This window comes from Pungitius pungitius, chromosome 2 (genome assembly GCF_949316345.1).
Source record: "Pungitius pungitius chromosome 2, fPunPun2.1, whole genome shotgun sequence".
NCBI lineage: Eukaryota > Metazoa > Chordata > Actinopteri > Perciformes > Gasterosteidae > Pungitius > Pungitius pungitius.
The window spans coordinates 5,321,456-5,340,717 of record NC_084901.1 but is presented as its reverse complement, the minus strand read 5'-3'; the positions used below and the strand labels follow the sequence as shown (position 1 = coordinate 5,340,717).

The 19,262-nt window shown below is 47.3% G+C and overlaps 1 protein-coding gene across 11 annotated transcripts in view; it reads left to right on the top strand.

Moving 5' to 3' along the window:
* The window catches only part of wnk1b (WNK lysine deficient protein kinase 1b), a 59,871-nt gene that overhangs the window by 32,093 nt on the left and 8,516 nt on the right, over positions 1-19,262 (top strand). For 6 of the 11 annotated variants that reach the window (XM_037462655.2, XM_037462651.2, XM_062560138.1 and 3 more), the window contains exons 6-30: positions 1,703-1,791; positions 1,982-2,121; positions 2,263-2,342; positions 2,491-2,790; positions 3,015-3,126; positions 3,405-3,595; positions 5,001-5,318; positions 6,765-8,210; positions 10,551-10,643; positions 11,327-11,401; positions 13,224-13,493; positions 14,245-14,309; positions 14,444-14,597; positions 14,726-14,842; positions 15,138-15,248; positions 15,454-15,505; positions 15,779-15,919; positions 16,084-16,909; positions 17,117-17,427; positions 17,503-17,573; positions 17,907-17,963; positions 18,290-18,373; positions 18,468-18,504; positions 18,584-18,666; positions 18,831-19,106. In XM_037462655.2, coding sequence (XP_037318552.2) covers positions 1,703-1,791; positions 1,982-2,121; positions 2,263-2,342; positions 2,491-2,790; positions 3,015-3,126; positions 3,405-3,595; positions 5,001-5,318; positions 6,765-8,210; positions 10,551-10,643; positions 11,327-11,401; positions 13,224-13,493; positions 14,245-14,309; positions 14,444-14,597; positions 14,726-14,842; positions 15,138-15,248; positions 15,454-15,505; positions 15,779-15,919; positions 16,084-16,909; positions 17,117-17,427; positions 17,503-17,573; positions 17,907-17,963; positions 18,290-18,373; positions 18,468-18,504; positions 18,584-18,666; positions 18,831-19,106 — 5,499 coding nt within the window. The remainder of the gene's footprint in view (positions 1-1,702; positions 1,792-1,981; positions 2,122-2,262; positions 2,343-2,490; positions 2,791-3,014; positions 3,127-3,404; positions 3,596-5,000; positions 5,319-6,764; positions 8,211-10,550; positions 10,644-11,326; positions 11,402-13,223; positions 13,494-14,244; positions 14,310-14,443; positions 14,598-14,725; positions 14,843-15,137; positions 15,249-15,453; positions 15,506-15,778; positions 15,920-16,083; positions 16,910-17,116; positions 17,428-17,502; positions 17,574-17,906; positions 17,964-18,289; positions 18,374-18,467; positions 18,505-18,583; positions 18,667-18,830; positions 19,107-19,262) is intronic. The other 5 variants (XM_037462650.2, XM_037462653.2, XM_037462652.2 and 2 more) reach the window with 5 other exon arrangements.

Genomic DNA, 19,262 nt, shown 5'->3' with positions numbered 1-19,262 from the left:
CCCACTTGGGTTGTCTGTTTTTGTTGTTGTCTCACACACGCGCGCACACGAGACCTTGTGACAACCCCATGGTGTCCCAGTCACCTGCTTCCTTTCATCCTTTCACTGCTTGATCCATCCGTGCAGCTTTCCACCCTCCGTTTCCCACAGAGTCAGAGACCTCTGTTCACCCCCCCCCCCCCCCCCTCCCTCCCCCCCCAATACCTTTCAACTGCAGCTCTCAAAACAAAACGACCAATTTGAAACACGCACACAGCTATGTGTTCAGTGTAGTATTTAACACTTTGGATAATGAGTGATGGTTAAAGGTTAGAAAGTGAGATGGTGTCTAGTGAGATGCTAGTTCCACTAACAGGAAAACATCCTAATAGACGTTTGTAAAATAACTGTCTGTCCAGAACCGGTGAGGTTACCAAAAGGTCATTTTGTCGCGCTCCATCCTGTTGTTCCGTTTGCACTTCAGGAGCGAACGGGTTCAGCAGGTTTGACTTCTCGGGCTGTAAGTCGACAGACAACGTTGTTGACCGACTTCGCAGTTCTTTCCCTCCTGGAACATTCCTGCCCTCCAATCATCCCGGTTTAAACGGAATCACTGCTTTCTCCCTCCCCTCCTCCCCTTCATCCTCCCTTCTGCTGTCAGACCTAATAGCATTACTTCCTCCATTAGCCCTAACTTTGTTTGGCTCTCGGAATCACACGTGTGTGTGTGTGTGTGTGAGCGAGAGAGACGGGTAGAGAGAGAGACGGGGGAGGGAGGGAGGGAGGGAGAGAGGGGGGTTTGTTACGTAATGGTGAACTGGGGGCTGCGGGAGAGGAACGGGCCAAGAAAGTAGGAAGGGGAGACGGAGCTGGAGGACAAGGGCAGAAGTAGGTGGCCATTTGCCGGCATGAGGAGGGTGAAATAAACGTTGTCTGATGAGCTAGTTTAAAGGCTGAGGTCACCTTAGTGCATCACCTCTCTAGTGCATCTTTCTACTTTTTAGGTAAGTTCACTTTTCATTTTGATAAATCTTAAACTTGTCCAAAGATTGGTAACATTTTTATTTGCTACCTTATTCAGGATAAAGCTTCAACTCAATTATTTTTCTTTGTTTATTACTTTGTTTCTGTTTTGATCTAACAATGTTAGTTTATTAAAGGTATAATAACTATGACTGTTTTATTACCGAGCACCAACCTCCTGCGTTGCATTGTGCTGCATCATTGATTTATAGGTTGTTTCTGTTGGGTTATATCTGTTTTCATCTTTCGGGGGATTTCCAGCGATGCCTTTTCTTGATGTCCGGCCCAGAAGTGCCTTCAGAATGAGTCCCTACTGATGCCCTTTATTAGTTACATCCATCAGAATGGCCTCGAGGACTCCTAATTGGCCGCGGACAACTGTTATTCATGATGTATACCAGAGAGAATATCAGGCTTTATGAGGGAATTAAAAGTTGTCAGTCTGTCTTAATTGGAGAAAAAGTTACATTTAATTTAATCAGTAAAAGTTAATCCAGCAGCATCTAATAGGATTGTGTCAGTTCAGTCTTTTGGCTCTTTCTAATGTGGTCCATATTTCAGACGATTTCATGGCAATTATCTCCAGCATGTTTATTTACCCCCTTGGTGTGTGTGTGTGTGTCTGTGTGAGAGAGCCTGACCCCTCGTCTTTCTCTGAAAAGGTTCCTTGTCTTCACTGCTCTTCCTCTTGTGTTTGCAGGGAGTAAAGCCTGGCAGTTTTGACAAGGTAGCCATTCCTGAGGTGAAGGAAATCATAGAGGGCTGCATCCGAACAAACAAGGATGAGAGGTGAGACACACACTCACACACACACGGTTTCTTTGTGTCTGACCGTGCTGTAGGTCTGCCCAAACATTCCCCATACAATCCTGTCTGCCGCTTTAGAATGAAATGAAATGCCATTTATGTCCTGTTGAACTACCAGCTGGAGGTTAATGCCCTCTTGCATATCCTTATAGCTTTGCTCTTGTTCCTCCAGGTATGCTATAAAGACCCTGTTGAACCATGCGTTCTTTCAGGAGGAAACAGGGGTCCGGGTTGAACTGGCGGAAGAGGATGATGGGGAAATGATTGGCATCAAACTCTGGCTCAGGATAGAAGACGTCAAGAAGCTCAAAGGCATGTAATAAAGATCCTGTTGTTACAATTTATTCTGTAACATCTGCGAGCCCTTTGGTACTAATAACCATACACCATATTTGTAGGTTTTTGTCCCAAAGAAAAACATCCTGACCAGCTGTTTGTTGACTGGTTTTTCAGGCAAATACAGAGAAAACGAAGCCATCGAGTTCTCCTTCGACCTGATCAAGGATGTCCCAGAAGATGTGGCCCAGGAAATGGTACGTACACAGGGGAAGGGTTTTGGATGAGAAGAACTATGGCAAAAAAATGGCAAGGAGATGCAGGGTTTGATGAAGGAAGTAAATCAGTCAATGGTCCTGTTTGTTAGGGAAGTGTTTTTTTTTTTACTTCACCCATCTGCCCCAGGTTGAATCGGGCTACGTTGCCGAGGGTGACCACAAGACCATGGCCAAGGCCATCAAGGATCGCGTGTCCCTAATCCAGCGGAAGAGGGAACAGAGGCAGCTGGTACGAGAAGAACAGGAGAAGAGGAGACTTGAAACGGAACAACAGCAACAGCTGCTGCAGCAGCAGCAGCAGCAGCAGCAGCAGCAGCAACAACAACAGCAGCAACAACAACAACAACAACAACAACAGCAGCAACAACAGCAGCAACAACAACAACAACAACATCAGCAAGAGACTCTCAAACTGTCTCACACACAGGTCTGTAGAACAGTAAGCTAGCTGGCTTAGTTTCACGATCATATTATTATCATTAGTTCATCCGCACTTTGATACTTTTGGTTTGTCCGGAACATGGGAGCGATCAGTAGGTATCCGGAGATCTTCCTGGTTCCAGCGATGCGGTGCATCCAGTCGTATGATTTAGCATTTGAGTGTGGGGACCCCGTGGACGTGACCCGGGCGTTTTGTCTGTTTGTCTGCAGGTAGAAGCAGAGGAGGCCGAATCGGAGCAGCAACAACAACAACAACAACAACAACAACAGCAGCAGCAGCAGCAGCAGCTTCACTATCAGCCGACGGGCCTCCCGCACACATGTAAGACGAAACCCCAAATAGCACATTCTGCAAAGTCTGTTTTTATTTATAAAAGAGATCATGTGAAGCATCTGTAATGTGGGATTCAAGATCACCACGAGACGTTGTTCTTTTTAAAAACATTCCCACATTGAGCCAAGACGGTTGCGAGTTCCTACAGGGACACGCGGAATATTCCGACTTGACTGTGAGGTCCTGTTCCAGTCTTTTGAGATGAATGTGTTGGACTGGAGGTGACCCCCCCGACAAATCTCCCCTTGTCTCTCCCTCTCCCCCAGCTGAAGGAGGCCCGGACAGCGGCCAGGGCTCCTCCGTCTTCTCCTCCGACTCCCCCCACCTGGCCCAGCTGACCATGTCTTACGGCTGCTCCCATTCCCCCTCCCAGCCCCAAACCCCTTACCCCTCCACCCCCGCCGCTAACCCGCAGCAGCACCAAGGCTACGCCCAGCCGCCGCCGCCGCAGCCGATGGTGAGTGGCGTCTTTAACGTGCGAGTGGGACGCCGCGCGGGTCTCTGAATGCGATTCGACGCCTGCGTTGATAGCGAGTGGTCAGTGTGACGTGAGCACGGCGTGGCGTTTTCGAGTGTGTAGTGAGTAGTAAATCACGCTTGAGTGTGGGCAAGGCCGGCAATTTATTGAAATAATCCATTTTTTCATTTGGGGATGACCTCCCATGGCCTGAAGAGGAGGAGGAGGAGGAGGAGGAGGTTGGACGGGGGAAGTATTGTGTTACTTTGGGCGCGTTGCGGCTCTGACCGACTGCCTCGGCCGGTGTTTAAGACACGAGCCCATTAACTACGCAGTCTCATCTTTATTCACTTTGTCATTGAGTGGCTGACATTTCAAAGATTTCGTGATAGGCCTTAATAAGCATTCCTTTTCTGTTGTAGTTCATCTTTAACTCTCAGTGACTGTCTCTTCAGCCAACCAGGTGTCATCTCTTTCCCTCAATGCCGCCATTTCATCAGCCAGTTGTACTTTTTCTTGCTCCCTCATAAACACAGTTGTTGTTTATTCAGTTACTTTTCTTCTTCTTGTGTTCTGTATTAGTTTTTGTACTTTAAACGTGTTGATATATATTAGTAGTTAAGTATATTTCCTTGGAAACTAGTCAAACCCCGTGATCTTTTACTTTGCTCAGATGGAAGCATCGTATTCAAAAGAAAAACCATAGATATGGCTTATTGTTTTTTTCTGGTGGCGACGTGTGATGTTCATCATTTTTGGATTTTAAGAATTAGATATTTATAATGTATAACTCTGCTGTTATACTTTTCTCCTAAGGTGCTGGATTTTAATTCTTCATATTTTCACTCACTCAATTGATGTTTGATGAGCACAGCTCGCTTTTTCTTTAATTGAATGATGGTTTGAACTTGATTTAGGAGTTTTATCATCAGGGTAATTTCATCATTAAAGGTCATTTCTGTGTAGACCAACAAACTGGTTTATCACATTAAATACCTACTTAATTGAATATCTCAAATAACTATTCTTTCTTGTTTAGGACTATTGGGTTCATTTATTTTATTATTACTTATTACTAATTTATTTTTCATGTTTCTTTGGTCATTGTTCTGTTTTCATTTGTCTTTATTGCCTTTTATTCATAAGGTAATTTCTATTAATTTGTGTTATGCCATTAATCTTGTTTAACTTTCAGGTTTCGTCTGAAATGTGTGGTTTTAAAAACTGGTTCCTCCTACAAGGTCACTGATGCATTGACGACGTGTTTACATATTGTTTTTTTTTTTCTTCTTTTAATTAATTCTCCATGTGTAGTAATTCCTTTGTTTGTTTTTCATGTCGGCCCCCTCCCTCCCTCCCTCCTTTCCTCCCTCCCTCCTTCCCTCCCTCCCTCCCTGGCCCACAGCCTGCGTCGCGCCGTCCCCGAAGCCGTAGCATGTCTGTTTGCGTCCCTCCCTCCTCCTACTCCTTTTCCCACGCTCCTCCACGCGTGGCCGTTCCTCCAAAGCGGCCCTCCACCCCTCCTCCAGACCTGTCCTCCTACACCACCTCCACCACCACCACCACCACCACCAACCCCTGCATGCCTCTCGCTGCCGAGAGGGACACGTTCGCCGGGCGCCTCTCAAAGGCCCTGGAGACGGTCCTGCCCCTTCACTCGGCCTCCTCTCTGCCCGGGTCCAGGCAGCGGAGGGCCAGCCTACCCGCCCTGTTCTCCACCCCCGTAGGTGCACAGTCTTAAAGCCCAAGGCCAGCAATGTCGGTGACCCGAGGGAGAAGAAGGGAGAGAAAGAAAGCCGAGATGATGGATGGGGGCCACACTGGTGTCTGGAAGTTAAAGATAAAACGGCTTAGATAAGTTAATGTACTGGTATTTGTCAAATTTGCTCCCACTGCAGAGCTGGATGACGCAGTGGATGAAAGGGCTGTTGATGAGAAACCTGCCTGTTTTACTCAGTTTTTTGTCACAACCACTAAACAAATAAGTGCATAAACAACTTTTAGTATTTTAGTAGCACTGTATCCCTCCCAGACACTTTTGCTAAATATACATCTGTACAAAGTGCTCTTCCTTCCTTCATAGTTATCATATTGATCCATTCTTCTAGAATATGATGTGAGCTGAGGTAATTGTGTTATTTATTTAAGAGGCCCCCATTGTCTTCATTACTATGACGTCAGAGTTTACTTTCAGACATCAGTCTCCTTCCGTCCATCCACCTTTCTTTGGCTCCATTTCTCCCTCTGTTGGACCAACATGTATTCATGTTGAATACAGATTGTCTGGCTTTACCTTTAAACGTTGCTATATGATTACAAATGTCCCATGTCCCACGTGCATGTGCATCCGGAAAACTGCTCATTTGACAGGCAAAGTTATCGGGGCGACGATTTTCTAATAAAGAAAGCGTTACTAAGAAAGGATTATCTTGACTAAATTAAGTACAACATTGCTGAAAGGTGGGTTAAAGGCAACGCAACAGCCTGTATCCTAAAAGATAATTAGGCACTTGAACTAAATGGCTAAAGCTACGGAAGCTAATGGGGCTTTCTTATTTAAGGCATGTTTGGGTTCCCTTGTTAAACGGCTAACAGTAGAGAGCTGACAGGAAATGACGGAAGAGGAGGATGGCGAATGTTGCGCGACTAAAGTTGTGACTCACAGTCCACGCCTTGACCCCCTGGGGCGCAGGCGGGCCTCCTTTTCAGAGCTTTTGACTTGACAAGTGAAGCCACCCAGCCTGTCTGGATAGTCAGGTCGCAGCGACGAGGTCGGAAGAATCTCTGTGTTTCAAAGAGGGTTTTCCTGAGTGCACGTGTGTCAGGATATGACTGAGCTTATTTGGACGTTTCATATTATACTTTATAAAGTACCCCACTGTGTGTCTACTTGTGATCTCTCACAATGTCCCCCACCTGTCTTTGTCTGTTAGCTTGCCCTGTTCGTCTGTTCTCTTTGAGGCTAAACATTCCACCCTTCACTTCACCCTTTTTTTTTTTTTTTTTACAGCTCTTGGTTGTGTTCCGTCTGATTTTTAACCACATCGTTTGTTCATGATGTGGCAAGAAAATACACGTGTTGCTCTTTACGCGTTTCTCCATTTCACGTGGGCCTTTGCTGTGGTTTCTCTCTCTCATCCTTGAAATTCATTGTATCTCATTGTCGCAGCAGCATTCAATGCCGCACCCCTACAGTGGAGGAGGAAGCACAGGAGGAGGAGGAGGAGGAGGAGGAGGAGGGGCCATCCCCCTCCAAACTTTCCAAGACCCCCCAAATATTTTCTTCCCCTCCATCCCCGAGCGCCCCGTATCCTTCTCGCCTCCGCCCACTGGGCCTCCTAAGGCCTACAACACCCAGAGACGCAAGAGCACGTCCATACTCGAGGCTCACACCCGACACTTCCAGCCGGCCTACCCCCGCTACGGGAGCGGCCTGCACCCCTTTTCCGGGATGGAGGGCGTCGATGCGCCCCCCATCTACATGGTGAACCCCGGTTTCGCCGCAGCTGCCCAGAGGCTCGGCGTTGGCGAGCCGCTGCATCTCCAGGGACAGTCGGACCCGAGTTTGTACGCCTACAAGGACCTGCGGGCGGAGCACGAGGAGGTGGTGAGGAGACTGAGTCTGAATCAAGCCGCCTTACTGGACCATTACGAGGCGATGGCGTACGGCGGATACCCGATGGCCGCGCACCAGCTCGGCCACTTGACCTTCCACCAGCAGAGGCAAGCGGCGGCCGCCGGCTTCGGTTTCGACCCGGTCGCTCCGCCGCAGCCGAGCTTCCTGCACGCGCACCTCATGCAGAGAATGAGCGCGCACAGCCCCGTCCCCCCGCCTCCGAACGCGCCCGCCGGCGGCTCCTCCTCCTCGCCGTCGTCGGACGGATGCTATCCGCCACCGCTCCACGCCTCCTCGTCGGCCTTCGCTGTCGCTGCGCCCCCGGTGATGGCTGAGGCCCCGCCCACAACCGGAAGTGCTTTTGAGTTCCATTTAGCTGCAGCCGCCGCCGCCGCCGCCGCGGGGGACCCGAGCCTCCTGGCGTCCAGACTTTACCGGGCCAGAAGGAGCTCCATGGACCTCCCTTTGGAGGACAACACGGGGACTGGATCAGGTGGCTCGGGCACGTACAGCCGCCTTCAGCCGGTGACGGAGGAACTGTACGCGTATCTGAGTCCCGAGCTGCCCTTACCGCCAGGAAGCCTCCTTCTTCACCACATGGGGTTGGCCGCAAAAGACCGGAGCCCCGAGCCGTCCAGTGACTCCGTGGCCTCCTCTGATGCCGGGGAGTTCCAGTCCCCGCCTCCCCCTCCGCTCCTCCCTCCCTTCGACCCCTCCGCCGCTCAGTCCATCCCTCACTCGTCCTCCGCTGCGTTCTACGATACCTCCAATGGAGGAGGAGGAGGAGGAGCGTTCCCCATGGATCCCCAGGGACATCCGCCCTCCATGCAGAGCTTTCTCCCCGCCACGCCGCACGCCGAACCTCGGGGCGCATCGTCGGCCCAGCTAGAGTCTCTGATCCAGAGCGCCTGGGCTCGGCATGGAGGGGTGATCCCAGCCCAGCCCGATATGACATACCACGAGTCACTGCTGGCCATGCAGGCCGCTAACCCCACTCTGGTACTGAGTCTAGACCTTAAAAACACCCCTACACCTCTGGGTCGATTACTAGTTGAAATGTTGCTTTAAAAAAAAAAAAAAAATCATATAGCACAGATCTACAACCAGCATTTACAATTTACAACTTGTAATTGCAAAAATGATCCTTGATTGACTGCAAATGGTCAACAATTCATGGATTGAAAATTTTCATACATAAATTGCCTTTGACCCCTCTTCGTCTTCTTCTTGCTCCTGAATTCAATTTCATGTAATTATAAAACATCCAAAAATTTATAATTTGAATATATTTAAAAAATTGTGTTAAATATTAATCAAAGTCAATCTTTTTATGAAAAGCAGCTGCATCAATTAATTAATTAGTAATTTGACCCAGAACTCCGTTACCCGTTCCTGTTTTTTTTTGTTTTTTTGCCCTCCCAACCCAGGAGCCCCAGTCGATGTGTATTGTCTTCATGTAGTCCTTGTATGGGATTTTAATCCCCCCCCCCCCCCCAAGTCATATCTACACAACAGAGTGGTTCTCATGATCTGCCTTCAGAATTATCTCACATTATGGCAATGTGTGCTTATTGCAAAAAATGCATTTTGTAATAATATCAAGAGCGTTGTTTGAGTAAGAAGTCACGAATGAGGGTTGAGCCCGGAGCACATCTGGCTTCAACCAGAACCAGAACCATTTCATTTGAAATCCAACAGGAATATTGTGAGTAGAGAAACCCTTATTTTGAAATCAACATTCAGAAGGTAGTCTTTGAGGCAAACTCTGTTGTGCAGCTTCACAAGCGGTCTAAGCCCCCTCCTGTGTTTATGTTATGTTCTTTTTTTTCTGTTTTTTTTTTCTTTTGTTAAAATCAGTAAGTAACATGTTGTCTGTATGTTCATATACAAATGTGTATGAGAAATGTGTGTTTGTGGCAGTATACTGTACGGTATACTTACATATTTACTCTTACAAATCCAAAGTCTGTCGGGGCTTCAAACGATGAAAGTTGTTATTAGAGGAAAACTTAAACATTTCTATTTAATGTTATTTAATCACCTGCACAATGAATAGTGTTACAAATGAAGAAAATGATCGAAGTTTGATGAAGCTTTGAGACTTTGTTGATTTGTATGGACAAACACTCAGAAACATACAACAAAATAAAGGGGACTTAGACGAACCTTCCAATGTAACCATTCAGATGGCGTTTAATTTGAATATTTTACATTTCTGTCTGTTGTTTTGTGTTGTAACTGCTGAAGAGCTCGGCTTTAAGTCAGTTCTTTAATGTAGAACATTGTAGTGTCATTTCCTACCCACACTGGAAATCAACCTCCTACACAAGGTTCAAAGGTCACATATCAAATCGATTGAGCCCATAGAAGAACACTGATACTATCAGTGTTCCTTTTGCTTTTTTTCTTTCATTTGAACCATCCCTCTCATCACTGGTCTTTCTTCTAATTCCTTCAGCCTTTTTCTGTCACTACTTCTGTTTTTTAATTTATTATTACCCTAACTATTCTTGCCACACATTTTATTTAATCGCTATCATTGTCGTGACATTCTTTATCTCTATGTGACTGCTTATGATGTTAAGAAAAAAGTAGCCTGCGGCGTGTCTGACGTTCGTGCCTCACGACGAGTAGAAAGTCTTAAAAATCCTCCCGAGGGTTTGAGTCCGTAGAAAAGCGCCGAGCCGTCCGCGTGACGGACGTGCTGCGGGTTATCTGAAGGATCCGGGAAGCGGCGGCACAGCTCCGCTTGCAACTAAACACAACTCGGGCCCGTTTACAGTTTTACAGCTTTTGGTTTCCTCCTTTTTAAAAGCGGCATCGGCAGCCGCCGCATCCATGGCTCCTACCTCGTCAAAAGCAATGCGTCTCAGGGGAATGCGGCAGTAAGGTCATCTGAAAGCTGCGACGCCCGTGTTCCAGTTTCTACTTGATGCTTCTTTGACTTAATATCACTACCAATCACTGAGAGTCTGACCTGCATGTAAAGAACAACCCCTGCACTTACACCCTGCCTAACCCCCAGTTCTGTGACTGCACATGCCACACTGCACACTGGATGCAGTTGGTATTGCTGCGCGTGTACCCGTTGCCGTATCGATGGACGCTTAACGTGTGCATGTGTGCATACACAAGAAGAATGTGTAGACTAATGAGTCAGCTGCAGAAGTACCTTGTGTTTGCACTCAATGTACACTTTCTTGTTGACCAAAATGCAAACGTGCGCTAATTCAGTTTTTCTCTCGTTTTTTTTTTTTCTTTTTCTCCTCATTGCCAATTTTCCCTTGGACACCACGTCCTCTCTGTCCACCCCTGTCTTTCTCTAAATCTGTTCCACAGCAACAGGCGCAGACTCCCACGCCACAGTCCTCTCCGGGGCCCCCGCTGGTCCCTGCCACCTCCCAGCCAAATCCTCCTGGGCCCCCTCAACAGGTGAGCAAGCTCGGGAAAAACCATTCAAGCAAGCAAGGAAACTGATGTGATTAAGCAGGAAATTGGATGTGAATCGGCGATCAAATAATTCAGACAGAATGATCGAAATGTCCTTTTTTTTTTAAAATAGCAAAACTAAACACTTGAAATCATTGATATTGTATTTGTAGTTTACAAAATACTTTTATATTAATATTGGTTGACAAATGCAGGGGGTTTGTTAAGAACAGAATTTAATTAGATAATATTGATTTTCCCACTTTTACCAGGTAGGATTATAGTTTATTCAGGTAATTGCGTTTGGGATCGGCACTAGCTATAAAAAAAAGTATTATCAGGAATCAGGAAACGTTTATTGCCATAATATGTTGTACATATTGTGTGTATGTTGTCTTGGCGGTAGGTGCATGACAGAAGACAGTATAATAATGACGACATAGTGCAAATAAGATAAAAATAAAATAAAATATAAGCTATGGGTTAGTACGCTAAAAACTAAAGCTATGGGTTAGTAAGTTAGAGGAGATGAGATCAAATTAGGAATAAAAATAAAGATAAAGTGCACCAGCTATGAACCATTAAGAGATACCGCAGCGCATGTATATATTTATTTTTATATTGAATAATTCTCCCTCTTTTCTCCACTACTATCTGTGTCGCACTCTTTTCCGTTCCCTCTCCAGGGGGTTTCATCCAGTCACAGTATTACATCAGTCCAGAGCCCCACGCACACACCGCTGCCACAGGCCTCTTCCCAGGTACGTTAACGTTAAGATAGACACTGATGAAACACACCGTCATTATATATATATATATATATATACAAACAATACTTTGTAAACTACGTTCCTAATGGACGCAAGTTGGGGCTGCATTGAACTTTACTGAAACACACACCTACCTGTTTTTACATATAGTATTATGTTATTTAACAAATTTCTTAAAAACACTTTTTTAAAGTCTTCATCCGCATTTACCCACAGTCGCCGTCAGTCTTCACATTCACGAGATTCTTGTGTTGTCGTCGTTTTGCGTCTTTTCTTCGTCGGCTCAGATGGTTTCTTCTGTTTTTCCTTCCACTCTCTGGCCTGCTGCCTTCACTTATCAACCCGGGTTTGTCCTTATGTTTGTTTATGGCATTAACATTGTACTCGTCTGTGCCTGTGTGTGTGTGTGTGTGTGTGTGTGTGTGTGTGTGTAAATTAATGTTTGATTGTTCAGTTTTTCGCCCTCAGTCCGTCTCCCAGTATAGAACATCTGTATCTGCTGTACCAAGCTGCTCAGCTAGTCCTAGTTCAGGTAGCAGGACGTGTACAAGTGTGTGTGTGTACTGTCGATGTGATGATGTGGTCAGTGAATCTTGTTGATAGTTCTCCTCTGCCCCCCTCTCCCCCCACCCCCCACCCCCGATGTGATGCTCTCATTAAGGTTTCATTTCCTTCAACGGTCCTGATTATGCAGAATCGCGAATGCCCAAACTGTCCAATCAAGGAGTTACCTGTCGGTCTATAGAGCTTCACTTGACTGGTTGTTATTTTCATCGCTGTGCTATTTGCCGCGTGGAAATGAATTCAGTAAGACAGTGTAGGTAAAGATCCCGTGTTGAGTTTTGGACTTTTTTTGGTCCGTCTTGTTTTTATCTCTCTTATCTCTCTGGTGGAGTCAGTCAATAGCCTAATGTACATTTTTTACTTTTTAAAATTGCATTCATCTAAGTGGTGTTCCTTTTGGCTGGATTATCTTTCGCAAACGAACTTCTATCCATTATAAAGTTGTATTAATCCCATGGACCTTGTTTTTTGCAATAATGCGAAAGAGACAATCTTAATATTTTTGTCGTGGGAACCGGGGACATGTTGACCTCCTCCGCTTGGCCTAGAAAAAGATTCTATTGAAAGGTGGCTGTAAAGGTGCTCGCTTGTGAACCGGCACGTACACCATGCAGGTATCGCCCCATTTTAGAGGGAGAGAAGTGCAATTGACATTTAAACATCAAGGACACATGCAATGCCTTCCTTCTCATTATAGACTTAGAGCGGCATTACATCCCTGTAGGTATGAATCACAATTAGTATAAAGGACAAAACATTGGTAGCTATGTTTTTTACTATGGTATTAAGTGTCTCTTACTACTAGTAAAGCCACACTGTACACTGCCTGTTGAGGTACGTTTGTGTTTGCATGATCGTCAGAGTTTTACACAACCTTCGTTGTTTCATTTGCGATGTTGTCCCTAAAAGGATTGATCGATGTTCCAGTGAACTATATGGTGGATGGTAGGTTTTCCTGGTGTCTTTATTTTAAGTTGATTTATTGTGGGCATCAATAGAGATCCTGTCCTTCAGGTGAACTAACTTAAACTACAGACCAGCTTCAGCTCACTGTTCTGTTACCGGGGCGATCTACCTCATATCTGTCTTTGCTCGGGTTTACCTGCTTCCTCATCCTCCCTATGACGTTGCTTCCTCCCCTTCCCTCCTACCTGTCCTCTCTGCCTTATCGACCTTCTTCTTTTTCCCTTTATTTGCCCCTTTTCTGCCTCCTCCTCTTCCTGCTACCGGCTCTTCCTCCTCTTCTCAGCCCAGCTTAACCCCATCGCCCGTTCCCATGGTGAAACTGCCCTGTCTGTCGCAGTCCCTCCCCGTTACCATGCCGACAGCGGCCGTGGCTTCCCCTCCCTCTCCTCTGCCCCTCCGTGTCGGCGTGGTGACCTCTATTGTTTCCTCTCCTCCTCCTCCTCCTCTTCCTCCTCCCGTGCCCACACCTGTGGCTCAGCCGCTGGCCACGGTGGTGCCAATCATCAGTGTAGTCACGGCTCCGCCTGATACCCCCGTGGAAGCCCCGCCCAAGGTACCCCACCTGAATGCTACAGGTGTTTGCCTCAGATTGTTGAATTTTAAAAGCTTTTTATGGAATTCAATACCTGCATGTTATATAAGATGCAAGAATGTTTTTGTAGTCTAGTTTGCTGACATATTCTCATTCGGTTTTACTACTTTGAATAAGTAGTCCGGTTGTTTAATAGCTTTTGTGGCTTGGTTGAGTGTAGCAACACTGATTTGCTTTAGAAAGAAGTGCAATAATTGTTTAAAAGGAGTCCTGGATCGTTGGTGTTGGTCTGCAACTAAATAACGTCTAATTGTATTAGTGTTTCAATGTATGCAGATTGAAATTTGGTTCGCATGATTTGAACTCTGCTATATCTCTTTCTATTTTTCTTCAACTTCAACTTTTATAAATATGTGTCCGTTATGAGGCAGGGTTGCCTGTGCAATTATAAATTTATAAAAAACTATTGTTCTCCTTTTTGGGCAGTTCTTGACTTCGGACTATTTTTCATGCTGTAGTTTTATTTGCTGTTCGGACCAATTTTAATGTGTTTACGACTCCTCTTTATAGTTTTACTCTAAAGAAGCGAACCCACTTCTTACCCTTGAGGTAGATTTCACTTTTGTTTTTGTCTAACTTTGCTCGAATTTCATTCCTTCCTGCTACATCTTATTTCCCTGAATGTCTCTGGTGTTTGTGTTGATAGCGATCCCCTTGATTCTTTTGTGTGTTTTATTGTGCGTATTTTCATGTGCCTGTGCATGTGTTTCAGTCTGCCTCTCAGTCTTCAGAGTTGTCCCAACTACAGCCACCTCAAGTTCTCTCCTCCATAGAGAGGTAATACATGTGCAACCAAGCAAACACACTGTCTAAACCGCTCAAATACCATTGATCACATTTCACCTTTTTGATGCCATCTCTCACTATTTACCTTTTTTTTTTTGTGACTCTGTGACTCGCCTGCACCTCAGCGGCCACTCCGAGACTTCGGGTCTGAGTGACGGCAACGAGGGAGGAGGAGGAGGTCGCCACGAGGGGCGCTCCACCAAGCGGCACCAGAGGCGCTCCGTTCGAAGCCGGTCGCGCCACGAGAAGACCTCAAAGGCGAAGCTCCATGTCCTCAATGTGATTGAACATTCTATAAATCCTATAAACTTATAACGATTCGGTTTTTTTTTATGAGTTGCGTAATGAGAAACCTCTATTAGAGATATTTATTGCATCCTTGTCTCTGTGTGTGTGTTTGTGTGAAGATCTCCAACCGAGGAGACAGGGTAGCAGAGTGCCAACTGGAGACCCACAATAGGAAGATGGTGACTTTCAGGTTTGACCTGGATGGAGACAACCCCGAAGAGATCGCCCAGATCATGGTACACGCGCGGTCATTTCAGCTCTCTCCGGCTCTGTTAATACCTTGAACACCCCTGTTAAAAGGCTGGAATGTGCCTCACGTGCCAGTTTGCGCTCCATCTTCTCTTTGTCGCCCCAAAGCCACCGAGGTGCCCATGATTGCTGTGCTCTCGTCCTCGTGCTTTCATTGAGTAATCGGCAGGTTCCCACACGGAGCTTAAATGACACGCACTGGCATGGAGAGTACAAACCACCTTTGTGTCCGTCCCGTATTCCAAACGCACACGTCTTTGTGCGTCTTTTGGCTCACACCAGGTCCAGAGCGAGTTCATTCTGGAGAGTGAGAGGGAGTCCTTCATCGAGCAGGTTCGAGAGGTGATAGGGAACGCGGATGAGAAGGGTCTGGAGAGAGACACAAGCAGCCAGGTAACTACAATACTCAGTCCTCGTTGCTTTCTCTCTGTGTTCCTCTTTTTCGGGGGGCCCACTGATGTTCTTGATGGACAAAACGCCGAAATAGTTGCTTGTATGCACTGTGCAGTGCTTCTTTTACGTATTATATATTTCTACTTATTTCTTCTACACCATCTATCTGTCAGTGTCTGTTTCATGTTGTGTTGTTTATCTACAGATGGAAGGTGACATGGCGCAGCAGATTCCTGCTATATCTGTCCCCATGCCAGGTAAATCCAACAAAACCAGTTCAGAGCAACAGCCTGCACCTGTTTGACTGTGTGGCTCAAAGAATCTGTGTCGAGCATTCACTCTGCATTTGTTTCCTGGAGCTGAATTATGTAGACCTGACAGGATTTGCACACACGTTTCCTACTTTGAAGCTTCTATTTTCTATTCACAAAGCTTCCTGTTGCTCTTTTAGCACGTTAACTGTAGTGAAGGTCAGCAGTTTGCATATTGTTCTCTCCGATAGTTATGCTTTGACGTGCATCTCTCCACAGACACCCCTCCCAGTGCGACTGCCCAAGTGGTCCATTCAGCAGGTCGCAGGTTCATCGTCAGCCCCGTGCCGGAAGCCAGGCTGAAGGAACAAAGGTTTCCAACATCTCCCTCTCCTGCCCGGGCTCCTCCTCTTGAAATAGGTTAGTTGGTCATAATTGGAAGCAGGAAATACTAAATTAAGACCCTTGTTCTTTCTCCTTGAGCTTTAACAAACATTCTGCAAAGTTGTAATGCAAAACCTCGAGACTGACCCCCAGTGACCTCAATTCACACCGAAACCTGAGCGTTTTCTTTTTTGTCCCAGTTCCTCCAGCTTCAGCTGCGTCCGAGTCTGCGGCCCCAGGTGTGGGGTTGTCCCAGTCTGCTGGAGCGGTCAGCTTACAACAGGCCTTCACCGAGCTCCGGCAGAGCCGCTTCGACGCCGGACCCAGTACCGCCCCACCTTCCATCCACGCCACCCATCCTCTCCTGCGGGCCGCGTCGCCCTCTGTGGCCCCACAGGCCGGCCTCGCCACCCCCACGGCGGAGGCCTCGGCTGTTTTGACCCGGGCACAGGAGCCGGCCTCGGATGCCTCTCTTCCTCCCCAGACCTCCTCCGCCCCCTCCTCTCAGCACGCCGTCAGTCTCAGCCCCCCTTGTTCCTCCTCCTCCTCCCCGCCTCCTTCTGTGGTGACTCAGCCCATCCTTCAGGCCGTTTCCCAAGCACCAATTCAGCCCCAGGCCTTCGCCCAGCCTCCGTCTCACAGCGCCGCCGCTGCCCTCGCTGCTTCGATACCCTCAACTTTAGCAGCCGCCAGCATCCCCCCCGCGATGCTCACCTCCCTTCCTCCCTTATCCTCCCCTCCGAGCTCCAGTCTTCCACGCAGCGAAGTGTCCTCCGATCCCCCGTCGGTCTCTCCCCCCTCCTCCACCTCTGCCCCCTGCCTCTCCTCCTCAGTCACCCCCACCACGGCCATCCCCGGCCCCCTACTGGTTCCCGCTGCCGCCTCCCACCCCATCCACACCCCTCCTGCCTCCTCCTCCTCCGCCGCCTGCCTTCCGTCAGTCCAACCAACCTCGGTGCACTCCCAGCCGCAGATGGCGCCCGTGCTCGGGCAGACGCACACGCACTCTGGGGAATGCGATGCAAGGTGGGAGATGGAAGAGATGTCATTGTTTAAGCTTAGTTTATTTTCTAATTCAGACTTGGCACTGGACTACTTTTCTGGGAACATCTGAGTATCAAAATCCGCTGCATACCGATAACCTTTCCACCACTGGACTATAGATATGCTGGTTTACTTATGTATGCTTGCTTCCTTCATGGAGCAGAGTTGTAACCCTGATCCTTTTCACAGGTGCGAGGCGTTCACTGATTCGCAAGGCAAACCGGACGACATCCAAGCTCTGGAGAAGAAGCTGCGGTCTCTCTTCATGGATCTCGGCGGATCCCAAGGAGACCCCTTGGCAGCCGACCCTGCCTCCGGATCCCCTGTTCCAGGTACATCGTCCCCAAAGGGCCCCTCCTGCTCGTCCTCCGGCACATCTATCGCCACACCTGGCTCCAGTCAGCCAGGCAATCCTGCTCAGCCCCCCTGCAGCCTGTCACTCGGGTCACCTCTCCCCATCCAGGGACCTGGGACACCGATCACCACCCCGTCACCCATCGGTATGTGCATTAATGTGGTTACGATGTGGTAACAATTGCTTTTGATAATGCTGCTCACTGACTTTTTGGTTTCAGTTTCTACAGTCATACCTACTTCATCCTTTGGCCAGACCACTCCATCCAAACCCCCTTTATCCAGGACAACGGTGAGTGAGCCAGTTTACTGGTTATATTGATGTAGTTAGATCACCAGGGACTCTTTACTTAATTTACTGCTACTAATTCTGTGGTTGGTTGTCCAACCAGTGTTTTTAAGAGAGGTAATTTATAGTGCCACACTTTGAAATGTTAAGCAGCCACAGATTATTTCATCCTTACAAATAACAAGTGTTACAAGATGTTTCCACTCACTTTTCTAGCATGAACATTTCTCTTAACATTCTCCACATCAAATACTATTCTCAAACCTCGTCTTGAAATCTTTTGTCTCTCATTTCTCCCACTCTGTCTTTTCATCGACTCCCTTTCTCTGGGATTAGGCCAGTTCTCCTCCTTCAGATCTCCCGCCATCCTTCCCCGGACCTTGTCTAATACAGGTGTTTTTTTTTGTTAATTTTAGTTCATTACCAGTGAGAAGCAACACTGTATGCAGCTGAGCCTGTAATGCTTATGTTTACAGCTGTGCTGTATCTGCTGTGCGCAAATGCATCTGACTCATAGTGCGTATTGATGTTAAAAGCTTGTTTACAATGCGCTGACTTTGCAGAGTGGCAGTGAAAGTAATATTGAATTCTGCCACTTAGAGTCTAGCCCTAGTAACCGTGTACTACTTGCATTGCTAATGTGCTTCAGTGGCAGGTCCTGTGTGCGTTTGCTTCCGCTTGCACGTGTTTATCTGAAATGTGTATCTGTCCTTTTCCAGTCCCAGCTGCCTCTAGAGGACCTGGATGCTCAGTTGAGGAGAGCACTCAGCCCAGAGGCCGTTCCTATCAGCACTCACACACAGGTACACACACACACGGTTTAATATTACTATCATTGTATTTCAATGTTACCGCTCAGTACTCACACACTTTATTCTATCTTGATGCGGACCCAAGGCGTCTCAGAGTGGCGCACCTTTTGCGGGACTACCAAGTATGTATATTAATCTATATTTCTGTTTCCATATCTGCTTTTGTATGTCCGTCTAATCATTTTAACATCTGTCTTTAAGTTCCCTTATCTCTGGAGGAAATAACGGGGTCGTCTTGTGGTCCTCCTCATCCTTACGGTGGAATCACACTGGGAAGATTTCAGGTAAGATTATACCTACACCAGAGACCATTCATCAATATCTACGTGTTTCCTTTTCAAAGGGTCTAAAGGTGACATATCACATTTTTTTAGAGGTCTATCATGAACTAACTGGATTTTAAGTGGGTCTGTGACTCCCCTTTTCCCTGACTCCTGTCACCAAATAGGTCTCATTGGCCACCGAAACTCCTCCTGTCCAACGACCCGCGTGCACCGAGTCTTCCTCCACCTCCTCCTCGTCTTCATCCTCCTCGTCCTCCAGTATGTCCAGCCCAGAGAACACGCTGCACAAGGATTCCCCGTCCCCTCTGAGAGGGGGAGGAGGACAGGGAGGGGACGTTGTGGACGGACTCCCCCAACGGACTCTTGGAGGGTCCCAGCCCTCCCCCCCCACCTCACCCTGCGCTTCTCCCATGCCCACCTCCACCATCGGACGCTTCCAGGTACCGCCCGATCCCCTTGTTCTTGATCTTGTGGTGGTGTAACGGATGAGGGGGTCATGAGGGGTTCATTTACTAAACGCTTTAACAGAAAAGACAAAAAAAAAAACAACTCCACTCATTCATGATTTCATTGAATGTGTTGCTGTTTTCCCTCAG